An 18,130-nucleotide genomic window follows, 5' to 3' on the forward strand; every position below is an offset into this window, starting at 1 on the left:
TGATTTCTTGAAAAAAGGTTACAAATACTTGCATATTGGTTCTGTTCAAATTGCTGCCAAACCTTTAACTAGAAAAGGTATAAATGCTTCTGTTCTATTTTGTTTACGAGATGCTAGGTTCAACAATTTTGAAACTAGTATTCTTGGAATGATCCAATCCTCCCTTTCGGAAGGACCAGTTCATTTTAATTGTTTCCTGATTTAACACTTGCTTTACATGACAAAAATATCCTTAAAGCTTTAACTTTAAATATTTTAAGTTCAGGTTATAACATGCTTGTAGGAAGCAAATCCCTTGCTCTTATTTTTCGGATTTACTATTGTCTTTTAAAAACGAATTTAAATCCAAAAGGTATTGCAAAATGAACTGGTGGAAAAACTCTACTGATCCAGAGTTCTACCCCAGATGCAAACATCCAAGTTCCAAAGATGGTTTATTGGAAAGATATTTCTCTTCCCAATGAATGGACTTTGGAACATGAAGTTCCTCCTATCAGAAATATTCCCAATGATTGTAATCTTGATTACATTCTGCAATATTTAGATGGGACGGTTAAAATTAGTTTTGATCAGACTAGCACTCCAAGCCCAAGAAGAAATTCTTTTGCTGGGTCTAGATCTTCCTTTGCTGGTTCTGTTTCTGAAAATCCAGTACGAAGAGACCAAAATCTCAAACGATTTCTGGAAGATTCAGTATAAACACCCCAGCCTGCTAATCCTATTTTAAAACTGAAAGGATTGTCCACATCCTCTCAGGTTACTTCTGCTTTTTATTCTGCTAAGGATGCTGAATCCTCTAAGGATAAGTCCATAAATGATGAAGCCGATAAAGAAGAAGACAATTCGTCTTTATCACCCACAGATTTAGATATGGCAGCTCCTGTATGTCCTGTTACTCCTATTCATCATAGTTTAATTGTTTTAAACAAACCTTTTAGGTTTGATTTAGTTGCCCTTGTGAATGAATACGGTTCAAAAGAAAATTGTGATAAGCGTAAAGCATATCATGCGAAATTTTTTGATAATGAAAAACTACGCGTTAAGCGTAAATGGAAAGAAGAAATGAAAAAGCTCCAAAGGCATATTCTTTTCTTTGATTTTTTTGAAAATTATTATGTTTCTAAAAATACTTTAAATGTTGTTAAAACATATTTTGTCAAGGAAGAAGGTAAGATGGTAGTCCAAGCAAGCCATCCACCTTTAGAGACATTACTTATTCCTTATAAAGGATCTGAAGTAGTTGCTTCCCCTTTCAAAATCCCTGAAACTGTTTCTAGAGATCCGAAGAAGGACAAGATTTTAAAAGAAACGAAAAAAGTTATTCAGCATAATAACTTTGTAAACCTTGCTCTTCATACGATCAGGCAACAGTTAGATCGGATTGAAGAAAAGGTTGAGAAGCCTATTTTTGCTTCAAATCCTGTTTTCAAAAATGAAAATTCTTTGGTTTTCCTTAAAGATCAGTCAGAGAAAAATCTGAAAAAACTTGAAAAACCTTTAATCGTTTTACCAGAAAGTCGGCCTAAAATTGATTTTAAAAGTTCACAGGCCAATACGATTGATAAAATAGATCAAATGATAACTGATCTTAAGAAAGAACAACCTTCTACCAGTGCTTTAACAAGCAATGAGAAAGAAGTAGTTCTAGCTGAAACCACAGAAGAATCATCAAATGATGATTCAGCTGAAGAAAATGATATTGATTCACTTGAAAATAATTTTCAAGATCTCGATTTTAAACCTAAAATTGCCAGGTTCTCTTTAAAAGGACCCAAACCAATGAGTCTCATGAAAAACTGGTATTCCAGGCCTACTCCTCTCGATTTACAGTTTGAAGAAAAAGTTTTCCAAAACCAATCTTCTTACTTTGCTGACAAAGTTTACGAATGGAATATTGATGGATTATCTGAACAAGAAATCCTCAATACCATGAGTAAAATGTCTTTAGTTGCAAATGCTTATATTAACAATAATATCAGACAACCTGATATTGTTATTATTTTAACTCAATGTTTTTCTGGCGTACTTCGCCATTGGTGGGATAAACATCTCACAACCACTGCCAAGGAAAACATTCAGAACGCAATAAAGTGTAATGACGACGGATTACCTATCTTTGATGAAACTATTGGGATTGCGCATCCTGATGGTGTCAATACTTTGATTTATACTATTTTAAAACATTTTATTGGCACACCATCTAACAAAACTAATCGCGTCAATGATCAGTTGAATAATCTTCGATGTCATCAGATGTCAGATTACAGATGGTACCAATATGTTTTCATTTCTAGAGTAATGCTTCGAGATAATGCTTCGAGATGATAGCCAGAAGCCTTACTGGAAGGAGAAATTTATTGATGGTTTACCTCGTTTATTTGCTTACAAAGTGAATGAAGAACTTACTGATATATCGGGATTTCTTAATTACGAAAATTACACCTATGGTGATATTTTCAGTGTAATAAAGAAACTTGGTATCAGTATGTGCAATGATCAAAGAATGCTTCGTGAACAGATGAGAAATAGTAAGAAAGCCAAATATGAAATGAGAACTTTTTGTGAACAATTTGGCCTTCCTTCTATTGCTCCATCTAAAAGAAAGCATAAATATTCTACTAAGTTTTATAAACGTCATGGTGGTATAAGGAGAAAACCCCATGATGTTTTTTATAAAAGAAAATCTAAAAAACCATTTTCTAAGAAAAAGAATTTTCAAAATTCTTCAAAAGGAAAATGTTTCAATTGTGGAAAATCTGGGCATTTTGCTGATAAATATCCCAAGAAGCCCAATAAATTGAAAAAGAAGCTTAACCAATTGAATATAGATAGCAATGATCAAGAAGAACTGTTTTGACTCCTAGAAACAGGATCCTTTTCGTCATCAGATATCCAAGAGATTAGCTCCAGTGATTCAGAATATCACTTAGAGACCGAATATCCAGATTCTTCTGGTATTAAGCTTGGTTGCAACTGCAATGATTCTTGTTGTAAAACTTTGAATAAAACAGTCAATGTTTTAACCAAAGCTGAAGAACAAGAAAATCTTTTGTTAACCTTGATTTCACAAATTACAAATCTTGAGCTTAAAGAAGAATATATTCTTAAACTCAAGACGACAATGGTCCGTCAAGAAACAAAAACTTCTAAGCAAAGGATCAGTTTTCAAGACACTTTGGAAAGATTTCAAAAGAAAAAACCCAAAAATGTTTCTATTTCTAATTTACAACATGAAATAAATTCTGTTAAAAAAGAAATCATAGAACTCAGATAAGAGATTAACAACCTCAAATCTGAAAATAAAATCTTGAAACAGGAATTTTTATGTTTAAAAATTGATAAACAACTTGATCAGGATATTCCTTCTGACAATGAGCAATCAAATGAATCTGATTCCAGTCAAAATGAAAAAACTGGTAACAATCAAATATGTTTGATCCGTCATACTATTCCTCCTAAATGGTTTTCATGAGTTACCATTGTTGTTTCTCGAGATTTTCAATTTCTTGTAGTTGCTATGATTGATTCTGGATCAGACTTGAATTGTATTCAAGAATGATTAATCCCTAGCAAATATTTTGAGAAATTCACTGGACGATTATTTTCGGCAAATGGATCCAGATGAAGATATTATGAGCTCAACAATGCTCATGTTTGCCAAGATAATGTTTGTTTTAAAATTCATTCTGTTTTAGTCAGAAACATGTCCGACAAAGTAATTTTAGGAATCCCCTTTATTTCTTCTTTATATCCTTTTTTGACTGAAAAAGATGGTATTACTACCGACCATTTTGGTCAAAAAGTTAAATTTAAATTTGCTTCTCGTTTTGAGATCGACATGGATAAAGGACAAATCTTTACTTTCTGCAAAAACCAAACATTTGAATTTCCTTCAATAGGAAATCAAACACTTTTTGGTCTCAGAACAATTATCCAATGATTTTTTGGTTTCAAAAATTGCTGATTTTAACAAACGCCTGATTTCAGAAGTTTGTTCTGATTTACCCAACACTTTTTGGTATAGGAAGAAACATGCCGTTACTCTTCCATATATCAAAGATTTTAATGAAAAAGATATTCCAACTAAAGCTCGACCTATTCAAATGAATAGCCAGACTTTACCTTTTTGCCAAATCGTAATTGCAGATTTTAAGAAAAAAAGGATAATTAGGGATAGCAAGTCCCCTTAGTCTTGTGCTGCCTTCTATGTCCAGAAAAATGCTGAGCTAGAAAGAGGAACCCCTCGTCTAGTCATCAATTATAAACCGCTGAACTGAGTCTTGAAATGGATTAGGTACCCTATCCCCAATAAAAATGACTTGATTCATAGGCTGAGTAATGCAGTTGTCTTCTCCAAATTTGACCTAAAATCAAGATTTTGGCAAATCCAGCTAGCTGAGTCAGACAGATATAAGACAGCCTTTAATACCCATTTTGGTCACTACGAGTGGAATGTGATGCCTTTTGGCCTAAAAAATGCCTCTAGTGAGTTCCAAAATATCATGAACGACATTTTTAATTCGTTCACCCATTTTACCATTGTCTATATCAACGATGTCCTTGTTTTTTCTAAATCTATTGATGAACACTGAAAACATTTGAATTTGTTTCTTAACATCATTAGATTAAATGGTCTTGTTGTTTCTGCAAAAAAGATTAAACTATTCCAAACCAAGATTAGAGTCCTTGGTTATGATATTTCCAAAGGCAAAATCAGACCCATCCAAAGGACCATTGAATTTGCCGACAAATTCCCTGATGTCATTACTAACAAAAAACAATTGTAGAGATTTTTTGGATCTCTCAATTATATTGCTGATTTCTACCAAGATATGAGAAAATAATATCGACCTTTGTTCAAAAGGCTTCTACAAAATCTTCCCCCTTGGTCAGAAACTCATATTGCTCTAGTAAGGAAAATCAAAGCATATGTCAAGACTCTTCTATGCCTTGGTATCCTTACTTCTGATTCTTTTAAAATTGTTGAAACAGATGCCTCTAACATTGGTTATGGCGGCATTCTAAAACAAGTTGTTTCACCAGACTCTTCCGAGCAAATTGTTCGCTTCATTTCAAGACTTGGTTTTGGCGGCATTCTATTCACTTCCAAACAGACAAATTTCTGAGTTTGTCTGTGAAATAAATTCCTTCATTTCAAGACTTGTTAGCCTCGAAGGCTCTAAGGAGCTCATCAAGGAAATTCTCTGGAATTGGTCTAAATTGGTTCCACCATTGAAGAAACCAAAAAGGCAGTTTTCCTTTGAATTTCTTGTCAAAATTTATAAACAAAAATGACTCATATCTAGTACCTGGAAAAACATAAACCTGTTCCAAGTAGTGATATAGTCATAATAATTGTAAGCAGTGTCTGTATTGGCGAGTCTTTTGGAAGTAAAAGGGTTTGTACCCCAGTCTTCTTCTATGAAAACTCAGAAAATGTAGGCACTGTGGTAGATTAACTTGGTTTTATCAGTCTTGTCAAAAATAGGTTTTTATGACAATTGAATTAGTTTGGACCAGGATACTGGAATAGAACTGGAGATTCTTGGAGGAATTCTCTGGTATCCAATGAAATCCTGGGGGAAAATAAGATGAAGCAATTTTGAATGGATCTGTTTGGTCAGATCTATTTGGCTCTATGTAAAGCAGGTTGATAGATAAGCTTTTCTAATGTACTAAATTTTTCTTTTTGGGAGGAAATACTGGGTGACGCAATTGCTTTGGCATAGGGGTCAAATGAGGTAGAAACGGTTGAAGCAACAGTAGCAGGTTGGATTATTTTACCAAGAGGGGTAAACCTATTGGCAATTTGTAAAGCAGTTGAAACAGGGTTTGAAGTAGGTTCATTCTTGATAGTTTTCCTATCAGGAATGGAGGGTGGAACATTGGTTTGTTTTTCTTTTCCCTTTTTCTTGCTCATGGTTTGGTGTCTGTAAGAATTCACGGGTGAGAAAATCAGGAATAGAATTATTAGTGCTTTTGATAAATTCAATGTCAAAATCAAAAACACTTAAAATAGCTTGCCATCATGCGAAATTATGTTTTAATGCAATATTTTTAACATCATTTTCTAATACATACTTAGTACTTTTGCAATCAATCCTCAATAAGAATTTTGAGTATCATCATAGTCCCTGCACCAGACTCGCAGTATATATATATATATATATATACAGCTAATTCAAGTTCCAACAAGCACATCCAGGAACTCCCTTGGTGTTCCTAACTAGAATTTTGATTCTTTAACATCTTTGTGGTTGTGCACATGCAGTTTTGTATGGGGGAATATCATCATCTTGGACTTCTACCATTGAATTGTGGGGAGTGTAGAGAATATTACTGGGTGGATTCGATCCCATTTGAAGTCAAACATAACAAGCCAATTTTGGAGATCTTTTATTTCTTGGGATTTAGAAGCTTGCGTTCGCATCCATTGTGCTTTAAATATTTGTGAAAGTCTAAATATTTGTGAAAGTTCATTATATATTTGCATTTACTATCTTTGTGATACTCTTGCAGAAGCAAATGGGTTCTTTTTGGTCTTGATCAACTCTTCTGGAGGTTATGCAAGGCATACAAAGTGGACATTAGGCAGATTTTGGAGGTTATGTATTAGAAGTTGCAAGGAATGTTCAACATAAAAATGACACAGCTCAAGTTGGAAGGAGAATGACTTTTGTAAAGAAATTTGTATCACCACTTTGATGAATTTTGAAGTTATCATGGATACAATCTTGTATTGTTTGTAAAAAAATTTGTATATGAAATGGAGAATAGTTCGACAGTTTTTTAGTAGTGTTTTAATTAAGGTTGTGTAGCTAATTAAAATATATAAGTTTGTTGTTGAAAAATATTTAGTACTAAATATACACACTGAACGTGTATAAATAAATATATATATATATATATTTATATGTTAATAAATATATATATTTTCCTTAGAAATTTAGCAGAAGCATGCAGAATCCAGGAAGAACCTTGGATGGCCATTTCAACCTTTTCATGTGCTTGAGGACATTAAAAAGTGAGAATGCACATATGCATTTATCATTGTTTGTCATACCACTATTATCAAAAAACAAGGAATTTGTTTGCCATGTCACCAGGGTTGATTTGGTATCACTCAATTTTTTTGGCTCTTCTCAGGCATTGGAGCTGCCATGTCCCCGAATGTGCTGCTGTTGAAGCTGCATGGAATGCCAAGTTTGTTGAATGTGGTAAGAAGTACAAGGAGGAATAGGCTGAGCTCAAATGGGTACCATTGGTGGTGAACTACCTGCTAGATGGGATAAAGTGCTTCCTGTAAGTAACAAATGACCATTTTGGTTGCTCTGCTTCCTTACGCTTCATCATTCTAAAATGAACATAGGATTGAGATGTGAAGTTTTATAGTGGCGAAAAGGCTTGCAATAATTGAGCTTTCTCTTTATTTGTTTCTGCAATAATATTTTCAATACAATATGCTGCCATGCTCCCAACAGGGTAGTTTACAATATCATATTTATTTGTGATTGTTCTAATAACGTGATGCTCTGATACTTGTTGATTTGATTTTAAAGGTTTTTTTTTTGGGAAGAGCTGTAAAGAACGATGTGTCTCTGATTTGTTTATACTGGGGATTGGGTGGTGTGCTAGTTGGTTTTTCTTTTATAGTTGGTTTTTCACCAAGGATTGATTTGTATTCTATTATCGTTCTTTTTTTTCATATAACCAGTTATGCTTCAAATGATTCCTGATCTATAGCTAGAATGCCTAGCATGCTTTAATTCCTTGCTGTAAATTGCATGTAATACTAGTTGTAGTAGCAAGTGAATTGAAGGAGGTGTTAATTGAAATTACAAGACCAACTGCCCTTATGAATGACTTTTCTATAGTTCAATTGGACACATGTTCTATGTTGTATTTCCTTTCAAGAATTCGTAATTTTTAATCCACTCTACATGATCCACTCTTAGCATCATAATGAAGTATTGAACCATTTGCATAAGCTGTTGATTCCTTGGAGTCTCCTTTATGATTAAGCTGATTCAAGGGGAGAATATAACCATCATTACTCATTGGTGCAGATTTCTTCTAGTCACACCATTGGATCCTGAAGATTGACTTGACTTGATAATGGAAAGGCTATATCGTGCTTGGATAAAACGAGAATACACCCACTTCTATTCTTTCTGAGTGAATACATCCACTTTGATTATTTCTGATGAAGGTATATGATCTGGACAACTTCTATTCAAGTATTAGAAGTATATATCTCTTTGGTATATATGTTTGTTCTGTCTAGGTTTGTATTGGGATTTTACAAAGTGGCATGTAGTGATCGGTTAGTCTGGACATTCATACTATAAGGTATATATTGTTGTGTTGGTGCCATTGGATCTTTATAGGATGAAGCTGTATTATTTTGCTACATAGACTGAGTCTCGTGTTTGCTACTTCTTTGCATCATGATGTTTTGTTGCCTTTTATCAACTTTGAAGAACTATATTATTGAGAATTTTCTCTGCAACTGTGGTGATAGGTCTAGGAGAACTTGGAAGCAAAATGTCCTGGAGAAGCGGCTCTTCAGTTACATTTTAGACCACCATATTTGAGTTAAAGTCACCACTGTGCCCTGAGTCGCATAGACAAGGCAGGTGGAACTGATGAATACCTGCTGAAAACTCCTTGCCGAAAGATGGACACAGAAATGGGCATATTTTAGAAAGCTAAGATTGAGACGCTGTATGAAGAGTTTGGGAAGATGGAAGTTGCTTTGTTTTCACCAGAGGATGAAACGAGAGAGAGTATAGTTTGCGATTTTTCGTGAATTTGTAACAAACTCTTGGACCTGTCTTGAGTTTTGCAATGTTATGTGGTTGATTTTAACGGGAGTTGTGATCATACATTGACGTCTTCATTTTAGTTGTTTTTACATTTTGAAGCAACTGGATCGTATGTGTGGGAGAACTGGAATCATTTATCAATCTTATTATAACAGTTATTTTTCCTCAAATAGCCGGTCAAGGATTTTCATATTGGCCATAGAAACAAAATCACTTCCTCTATGGGAACGTCATGGATAAAAAGTGCTTACCTTTCCTCTAATAAAGCCAACTCCAACAATATTGCCAACTCCAAATATCTAATACAAAAAATCTTGCCAATGCCAAATATCACTCCAAAAATGGCTATGCCAACTTCACATGCAGAACATTGCACTTAATATCCATATAAGCTGTCATAATTATATTCATAGATAATATATCATACATATTAGGATCCGATCAGTCTATTTTCATTTAAAACTAACATGATACATCTACATTCAGAACCAACCAAAAACTATTACAAGAGATACAATCCAATATAGACACAACAATATACGTACAACCCTATTCTCTACTATCTTTCTGCGAAGTTCGTCCTCTTGCTTCTGAAGCGTTTTCTCTCTCTCTCTCTCTCTCTCTCTCTCTCTCTCTCTATTAATTTGTCCTTTTCTTTTTGAGCTTCATACTCACACAACAAAAAAGCATCCTCCCTCTTCCGAATTTCATTCTCTCTTGTAAGGTTTTTCTTAGATAATAGTGATTGAAGTATATCTGCCCAAATGAAGAATTGACATCTTGTTTCTCCCTGTGTACAATTGATGAATTTCAAATTTCATGTAAATAAATATTTTTGTACATGCATTCAAAAACAATACAAAAAATTGGCAAATTATTTACCGTTCCATGTGGGTGTGGGAGATCTTTAATGGCGCTTTCAAACCACACCAACAACTCATTGATTCCATTTCAAGATCATTAACTACACATGATGATGATTGACTCGAAGCCATAGTTGATCTACATGATGATTGATAGATGACTACTTTAAGTGCAACACTAAATTATTACCCACACGGTTCATTATCAGAATTATTACAAGGTAGGAGCAAAATATTCCACATCATATAAACTACGATTAATATTATGCTAACAATTTGTAGACAGAATAAGGGTATGCCAACAACAAATCTAGGTGCATCTATTGTTTGACATTATTATTTTTTCAAACCAAGTAAAAATCTATCTAAAAGTAGTTAAGATGAAGTTGAAAATGCTAACAAGCAAAATAGCATTAAAATGCTAACAAATCTGGGTGCATCTACAGCATACATCTATTGTTTGACATTATTATTTTTTCAAACCATGTAAAAGTCTATCTAAAAGCAGTTAAGATGCAGTTGAAAATGCTAACAAGCAAAATAGCATTAAAATGCTAACAAATTTGGGTGCATCTACTTCATACATCAATTTGACATTATTATTTTTTCAAACCAAGTAAAAATCTATCTAAAAGCAGTTAAGATGCATGTTGAAATGCTAACAAGCAAAATAGCATTAAAAATCTATCTAAAAGCAGTTAAGATGCATGTTAATATGCTAACAAGCGAAATAGCATTAAAATACTGACAACAAATCTAGGTGCATCTATTGTTCATATCAATTTGACATTATTATTGTTTCAAACCAAGTATAAATCTATCTAAAAGCAGTTAAGATGCAGTTTAAAAAGCTAACAAGCAAAATTGCATTAAAATGCTAAAAAAAGATCTGGATGCATTTATTGTTCACCTCAATTTGACATGATTTTTTTTTCAAACCAAGTAAAAATCTATCTAAAAGCAGTTAAGATGCATGTTAATATGCTAACAAGCAAAATAGCATTAAAATGCTAGCAACAAATTTGGGTGCATACTTATAAAAAAAAAAAAAACAAATCTGGGTGCATCTATTGTTCACATCAATTTGAAATTATTATTTTTTCAAACCAAGTATAAATCTATCTAAAAGTAGTTAAGATGCAGTTTAAAATGCTAACAAGCAAAATAGCATTAAAATACTAACAACAAATCTGGGTGCATCTATTGTTCACCTCAATTTGACATGATTTTTTTTTTCAAACCAAGTAAAACTTTATCTGAAAGTAGTTAAGATGCATGTTAAAATGCTAACAAGCAACAACAGTTAAAATGCTAACCACAAATTCCTTGTATTGCATTCTGGGAATCAAAGCATGAGACCAAAAACTATCTAAAGTCTCGATTCCTATTAAAAGTTTCTGTCTTTCAAAACAGAACAAGACATGCTACTTGAGTCAATTCCCAAAATGATTATATGATCTTGCCCATCACCTCATTCTCTAGATAAACCTAAGTCGACTTAAAAGTTACTGAAATTTAAAGATCTAACCCCAAATTCCTGATTTCAACAAGCTCTGGTTTGGTATCCCATCTAAACTCCACAACTGATGAAATAAATAAGTACTGATCCAACCTTACTTCCATTCCTGCTTTAGCATACCAAAAAAAAAAAAAAAAACTAAATACACCAAAAAAATTAAGTGATATAGAAGTGATATAGAACTGAACAGCAAAAATATCAAGAAAATTCAAGTAAAATATGGACAAAGTTTCTTGCTTTAGCAATATGAAGATTAAGCAATATAGAATAGCATACCAAAAAAAAAACACTAAATAAGCCAAAAAATTTAAGTGATATAGAACTGAACAACAAAAATATCAGGAAAATTTAGGTAAAATATGGATGAAGTTTCCTGCATTAGCAATATAAAGATTAAGCAATATAGAATGCTACAACAAAGTAATATTTCAACGATGTCCATGTATCTTCAGACTACTTTAATTTAGTGGAACATGGATTTGATATGTAAAAAATGAAAAAAATGTAATGATTTTCTTGTAGAATACTCAATTATTACATTACATTAGATGTGGACATGAATTTTGATGAATTCTTTCTACACAAAATAATAACATGAGAAAATAAAGAGAAAAATGTTTTCCATTTTTAGTAAGTGTATAAACAACACTGTGATATTGACATGCAGTATTAATTATCCCCGTTTTGTGGGCAAGAGGACACATTTATTAGTAATTACCACCATAGAAAAATGTTTTCCATTTTTAGTGAGTGTATAAACAGCACTGTGATATTGACATGTTGTATTAATTATCCCTGTTTTGTGGGCAAGAGGACACATTTATTAGTAATTACCACCATATTCATGGTTTTCCTGAAAGCTATGGAACTTTTGACAACAAACAGCGGTAAGAACAGTCTAAAGAGGATCTCATGTAGCTAGAGCAAATAGCAATGCACAACAAGAAAGGAAGATTGCAAACAATCTATGCTATGGTTTTCCCTGAGACTGGACGATGCTGTAAATATTTTAACAGCTATGTTATGAACAGCACAATTTGAACAAAATAGATCAAGGTATTGTATATTATGTACTAGAAAACTGCAGGGAGTGAAAAGAAGGCAAGGAGTGTTTTCAAAACCCTTGAGTTCTTTGGATCTTGCATGAACTATATGATTGTGGGCAAGTCAGATTTCTTAGGTTATTAATTTGTTTAAGACATGCTTGGCCTGCCTTACTAATAGAAAAATTATAGACTATTACAATACCTTTTGGTTTGATTTATAAGTTTTTTTTTTGTTTTCAATCTCTGTATTAAGACATTGCTTTTGCATGTTCAATCTCATGATACTGCTACTAGTCTTTTGCCATTAGAAATCTATATTTTATTGCACAAAATTATGAATGGAATGCACCTAGCAAGAACGTTTGCAAAGATGAAATGTCCTTGCCTTAATTTTCTTTTGGCAATAGTGGAATCATTGAAATAATTGTCAGTAACTTGATGACTAGTAACTAAAAAGAAAATTGTGTCACATATGCAGCCGAGCTCAACTCCAGACTAGCATAAGTAGGATGAGATCATGAGAGAATTGTTTTAAACAACAAAGAAGAGGCATATAATTTACTAAAATACCAATTAATACAGACATAAGATTTAGCTACAACTAACAAAACATATCTGGCATAAAATATTTTGGCAAATTGCTAACTGTTTACATGGTAATTATTTTACATTCAACACTTAACATAGTTCATAACATAGAGCTTTTACAAAAACAAAATGTAATTTACAAGGGGTGTAACCTAATTTCTAAAGGGTTTTTTATTTGGAGTATAAAAAATACTAGGGTTTTCAGTCGGCTTTTGCTTTTGTGCATTGTACCATAGAAATGATACATGGCCATTAACATTGGAATTCAGACGCAGTGCATAAAAAAAATTCTCAATTTAATGTGTAAACATGTGCGACTGAGAAGTGAGTCCCATTAAAGTGTGTATCCAAAAAACATGTAGAAACTCTGAGAGAGAGAGAGAGAGAGACGCAGCATTGACACAAAGGTAGACATTTAAAATGAATTGGAAAAAAAAATTACCTTTGACGGAGATTTCTTCAACTGAAGGGGGTGAGGGGGAGAGGGAGATGGGTCTTTAAAGGTTGTGGTGAATTGGTCCCTATGTCTAAAAAAAAATGCAGAAACTCTGAGAGAGAGAGACACAGCATTGACACAAAGGTAGACATTTAAAACGAATTGGGAAAAAAATACCTTCGACGAAGATTTCTTCTACTGAAGGGGGTGAGGGAGATGGGTCTTCAAAGGTTATGGTGAATCTGTCCAGCGCTCGGGGCTGAAGTGGGGAGAGAGAAGGGGTGAGAGAGAGAGAATGGCTTTGAGTTAGATGTTCTAAGGAGAGGTTGTAAAATTTTTCTAGGGTTAGGGAGATTTTGGGATTAGGGCGTCGGGGTGAGAAAGAAGGCGTGAGAGAGAACTATCTGAGGTTCGAGAGGGAGAAGAGGGAGAGTTCAGAGGTCTGAGCTCGAAGAGGGAGATGTGTTCGTCGAGTGAGATGTCTGAGGGAGAGTGAAGCAGCTCGGGAGGGATGTTTGATAAACCGTGACGTGGGCAAGAACCTAGTTCGGCCACGTCAGAAGTGTGGCGTGCGGTTAGGGAACCGGAGGTTGAGTAGCTTTTTTGAATGCAAAGACCATTAGATCAGATAGAAAATCAACTTAAAACAAAAAAACTGTTTCTTTTCATTTTTTTAGCCAAAATTGTATCAGATTGAAGATTCCAATTACATTGAAAACAAAGAGAAAATGATCGGATCGAAAATTAGGCATCAAGGCCCCCATACAAAATAATTATTCTGCTTTTCCATATGACATATGAAAACAAAAAAGAAGAGAAAAAAGTAAGATGAACCCGAGGTGGAGCGCCTCTGGGTCCAAACATTGTTGTCTTGGCCAAGGATGGCCACGACGGAGAGGTGATTGCCTTCGATTTCACACATGAGATGCTCATCTACATAGGTTTGCCACGACATCCCCTCCTCCTCGGCCTCCTTCTTTATTCCTCCGTCTATCTGAGACTTGTTTCTATTTCCTTGGAGCTTGGCTTGTGTTTTCTCCAATGTTCGGTAGGGTTTTGTAAAGGAGTGTGTTACTGAGGAGAAAAAGTTTAATGAATGCAGACCCAAATCCAAGGGACTTTCTCTGTGAAGGAAACTGGCGATGGTGGCTCAAAATATGAGTTAGGGTGCACACAGAGAGAGAGAAGGCTGAAGGATTCAAGAAACCTAGGACAATTTTGTTTTATGCGCAGTTAAACTTTTTTAAAAAAATAAAACCGGATACAGATACCCAGGTCAATACCTGTATCCGTAATCGAATCCAAGCAGATAACCTTCCAGATTCACCCAGATTGCTGAGTTTCGGACTGGACTAGAAAAAAATCTGGTCTGGATACACTCCCTTACAAATAGAGCTGTTTTGTCGTTAATTGTATTGAGCAATGGGTTGCCATAAGTTTGCCTCGAGTTCTTGTTTCGGTCAACTTTTACAAGAAGATAACGTTACCCTTTTGTGGTTCTATTCATATTTTTTATTTATCTAAGAGAGCCATTATGTAAATTCTCAATTCTCGATCTGGTGTAATAGAATTCATCCTTACCTAAACTTTATCTGGTAATAACTATATTATTATAAGTTGACTTGCATTTCAAAGAATATGTGTGGGCCATATTCCTTGGGGAAACATTGTTTAATTTTTCTTCTAACCCTTTGACTTGCAAATTTGCAAATGGCCATAGTGTACTTAGACAACACTGATAATTTGAGGAGTCGGGCGTTGCTGCCATATGGTGCCAATATCTTTGAGATGTTATCAAGGGAGTGCCTATTTGTTAATTAGAAGAAGTGTTATTTTTTTTCTATTTGTTGTTTCTATAGATGGTGTTCATGCAAATTAGTCCAAGGTAGGAGCCATTTTGGAGTGACCAACATCCGGAATCTTTATATTTTCCTGCCATATTTGCGTTGGTCTATCTTCTTGAGATAGTCCACCACTATTAATATGGAATCTATCAACTCAACATTATCAACCCAGATCCCTGGCCTGCAGCATAGATATTATTGATCACCTAGAGGTAGGAGTGGCAATTCAAGTTTAGGCATTGTGTTAAGGGCTCGTGCGTGTGTGTCGTATTAAGTCATGAGTATTCGATCAGTTATGTGGGTCAACGCCCTAACAAACGGGTTAGATCCTTCATATCTAACACGATTCATATAAATAATTGGTGATACAACATATCCCACATAAGCTATTTAATGATCAACTCTTATTGAATTAACCTGAACGCGACTTGTTTCATATAAATGGATTAAGTTGAGTCGTATATTTATTTAAACAAGTTAACATAATTTCATATATAAGACGAGAATAAGTGCATAAATTATTCACAATTACAACTAAGTTCACGATAAAGTATTTTATGATCAATATCCAAACGAGTAATATACAAGAAAATTAATATCTCTGAAAAATAGAATTACATATTATAAAAAAAAGTTTAATATATAGTTTGAGATATGAAATAGTCAAATTATAATATTAATATTACATTTCCTTAATACAAATGAAGATATATGCATATAAATATCCAATTAACTTAATGCATGCTTAATTTTTGTTTTTGTTTTTTTTTCTACTAAGGGGTACAAATTACACCCAAATTTCAAAATAGGGTCCAGGTTGCTCTAAGCTCAAGATTTTTTAATGTAAACGAGAAACACTTTATAGTTTTCATGGATTCGGTGGAGTAAAGAGAAGATCGAAAAATAATCCTGGACTGCATGTTGCGTCTGCCCTTGTGCTGCTATCTTCACTTGTTCTTCAAACCGAAAGCTTGTTAGAAAACTTGGTCAGCTCCGAATTCTTGCCAAAAGAATTCAAACTTCCCTCCAGCTGGCCATGTACTTTCAAAGGCAATGTTTGTTCAACCGAAATTCTTTTTCCAAGCTGCATGCCTAGCCAATTCTTGCCTTCCAGCGTGTTTTGAGAGGAAAGCATGTCAATGATTGTGCCTCTGTGTGTGTGTTTTTTTAAATGATAATATCTGACCCAACTCGAATGGTATGGGTCGGATTGGGTTGGTTTGGTGCGCTTCATCCCACTGACCTAGGTCGGGTTGGGCCCAAATCCGACTTTTCCTGATCGGGTTGTAGGCGTAGTGCATTTTGTTTTCATTAGACAGATTGATTACCCTCGGCCAATAATTCGTGATATTGGTTAAATTAATAAGACCCAGTAGTACTATGAGAAAGAATAGCAGATGAAACAATCCCATATCAGTTTGAATGGTGGGGATTGGTGTAATTGTTAGGAACTCAGAAGGAGCTGTTATGGCATCCTTATGTTCTTTGATGGACCTGTTCCCAGATCCACTTCTTGGTGAGGCCATAGCAGCTCGAAGAGCCTCTTCCTTCTGTGCAGATCTGGGTTTTCAGCATGTCATACTCGAAGGTGACTCCTTGCTGGTGGTGAAGGCAATCCAAAACAAGGAAGATAGTTGGAGTGATTCTGGCCTTGTCGTTAGAGATATTAAGATTTTGCTTTCTAAATTCCTCTCTTGGTCTATCTTACACGTCCATAGGGAAGTTAATGTAATTGCACATCACTTGGCAAAATTTGCTCTTAGTTGCCAAGAGGATTGCATAATGATTGAGGACTGTCCCCCTTGTATCAAGCAACTACTATGATGAATGAAATAGTTTATTTTCAAAAAAAAAAAAAAAAAAAGTTTGAATTAATTAATTAGAGTTGAATCCTCTTATTCTATCTAGAGTCCCTCTATACCAAAGTTTTAAAATCCATTCTGTTCCTACCGGAATGGCTAGAATTTTATGTACTAGAACAATAACCAGTATGGGGTAGTTCACTGTTCCATACCGGTCAAATTCTGGCCAGTTTCGGTCCATTTGGGCCGGATTCCGATATTCTGACTGGAATGGTGATTTAGGTCCGAAATTAAAATGAACGCCTGAATGAAGTCAATGGTCCTTCTGTAAACTAGCTGAAAAATAAGGGACAAAATGGTATTTTTATGCCTAGGTCCGAAATTAAAATGAACGCCTGAATGAAGTCAATGGTCCTTTTGTAGACTAGCTGAAAAATAAGGGACAAAATGATATTTTTATGCCCTAGTCAACTACCCCATTTTCTACTGAGTAATGTTATATACAGTTGTGTAGTCCATAAGCATCGCACAATTCTTATGAAAAAGAATGAGGTCTACTATTAAAAAATAATTTTTTTATCATGTAGGTCTCATATTTACTCACTTTTTTCAAAGAAATTGTGCAGCTCTTATACATTACACGACTACAAATATCATTTCTATTTTCTCTCCTTACAGTGCGAAATCTCCTTCTCGAAATCCCCAAAAGGCTAAAAGCCTAAAAGCAATGTAAGCATGCCTCTCTTTTGTGCTTTTTATTTGTTCTCCTTAACATTTGTGCAATTTTTTTTTTTTCGTGCCAATTTCTGACATTTTATTGTATATAACATCATGTTCTAATGTTGGGTTGGGAAGCAATAGCAGCTTTGTGTTCTGTTTAACAAACTCCACATTTTATTCAATTCCATTTAGCTTTGAGTTCTGAATTTCTGAGTTTCTTAGCTATATGTTTTTAAAATTTGTATTGATGTTATTTTGGAATGTAGTTTATATATATATATATATAATTTATCCATTTAATGTCCATCTTGAAACGATACACCGAAACGTGCCACTACCAAAATATTCTGTTCCAGTGCCTCTTGCGAAACAGATTTCTAAACTTTGCTCTACACAGCCCTATGAAAATCCACTCCTCAACAGAGTTCTTCCTTTTCACCCTAGAAAAATAAACCAAACTACAAATCCCACTTCACTGATGCATATG

At 34.2% G+C, this 18,130-nt stretch overlaps 1 protein-coding gene and 1 long non-coding RNA gene across 2 annotated transcripts; both read left to right on the top strand.

The window, feature by feature from the left end:
* Positions 1-8,133: 8,133 nt before the first annotated feature.
* LOC121251809 lies at positions 8,134-8,640 on the top strand. Its single transcript, XR_005938123.1, has 3 exons — positions 8,134-8,209; positions 8,285-8,349; positions 8,522-8,640. It is a non-coding gene; the product is annotated as an uncharacterized LOC121251809 (long non-coding RNA).
* A 7,903-nt stretch (positions 8,641-16,543) lies between these two features.
* LOC121253426 lies at positions 16,544-16,945 on the top strand. The gene has a single exon (XM_041153436.1). The coding sequence runs from the start codon at positions 16,544-16,546 to the stop codon at positions 16,943-16,945; it is 402 nt and encodes a 133-aa protein (XP_041009370.1).
* The last annotated feature ends 1,185 nt before the right edge of the window (positions 16,946-18,130 follow it).

The sequence above is a fragment of the Juglans microcarpa x Juglans regia genome, chromosome 2S (genome assembly GCF_004785595.1).
Source record: "Juglans microcarpa x Juglans regia isolate MS1-56 chromosome 2S, Jm3101_v1.0, whole genome shotgun sequence".
In the NCBI taxonomy this organism is placed as follows: Eukaryota; Viridiplantae; Streptophyta; class Magnoliopsida; order Fagales; family Juglandaceae; genus Juglans; species Juglans microcarpa x Juglans regia.

Excerpts from the sequence above, each read along its gene's own strand:
- LOC121253426 (XM_041153436.1), top strand. The coding sequence starts at position 16,544 with ATGGTGGGGATTGGTGTAATTGTTAGGAACTCAGAAGGAGCTGTTATG.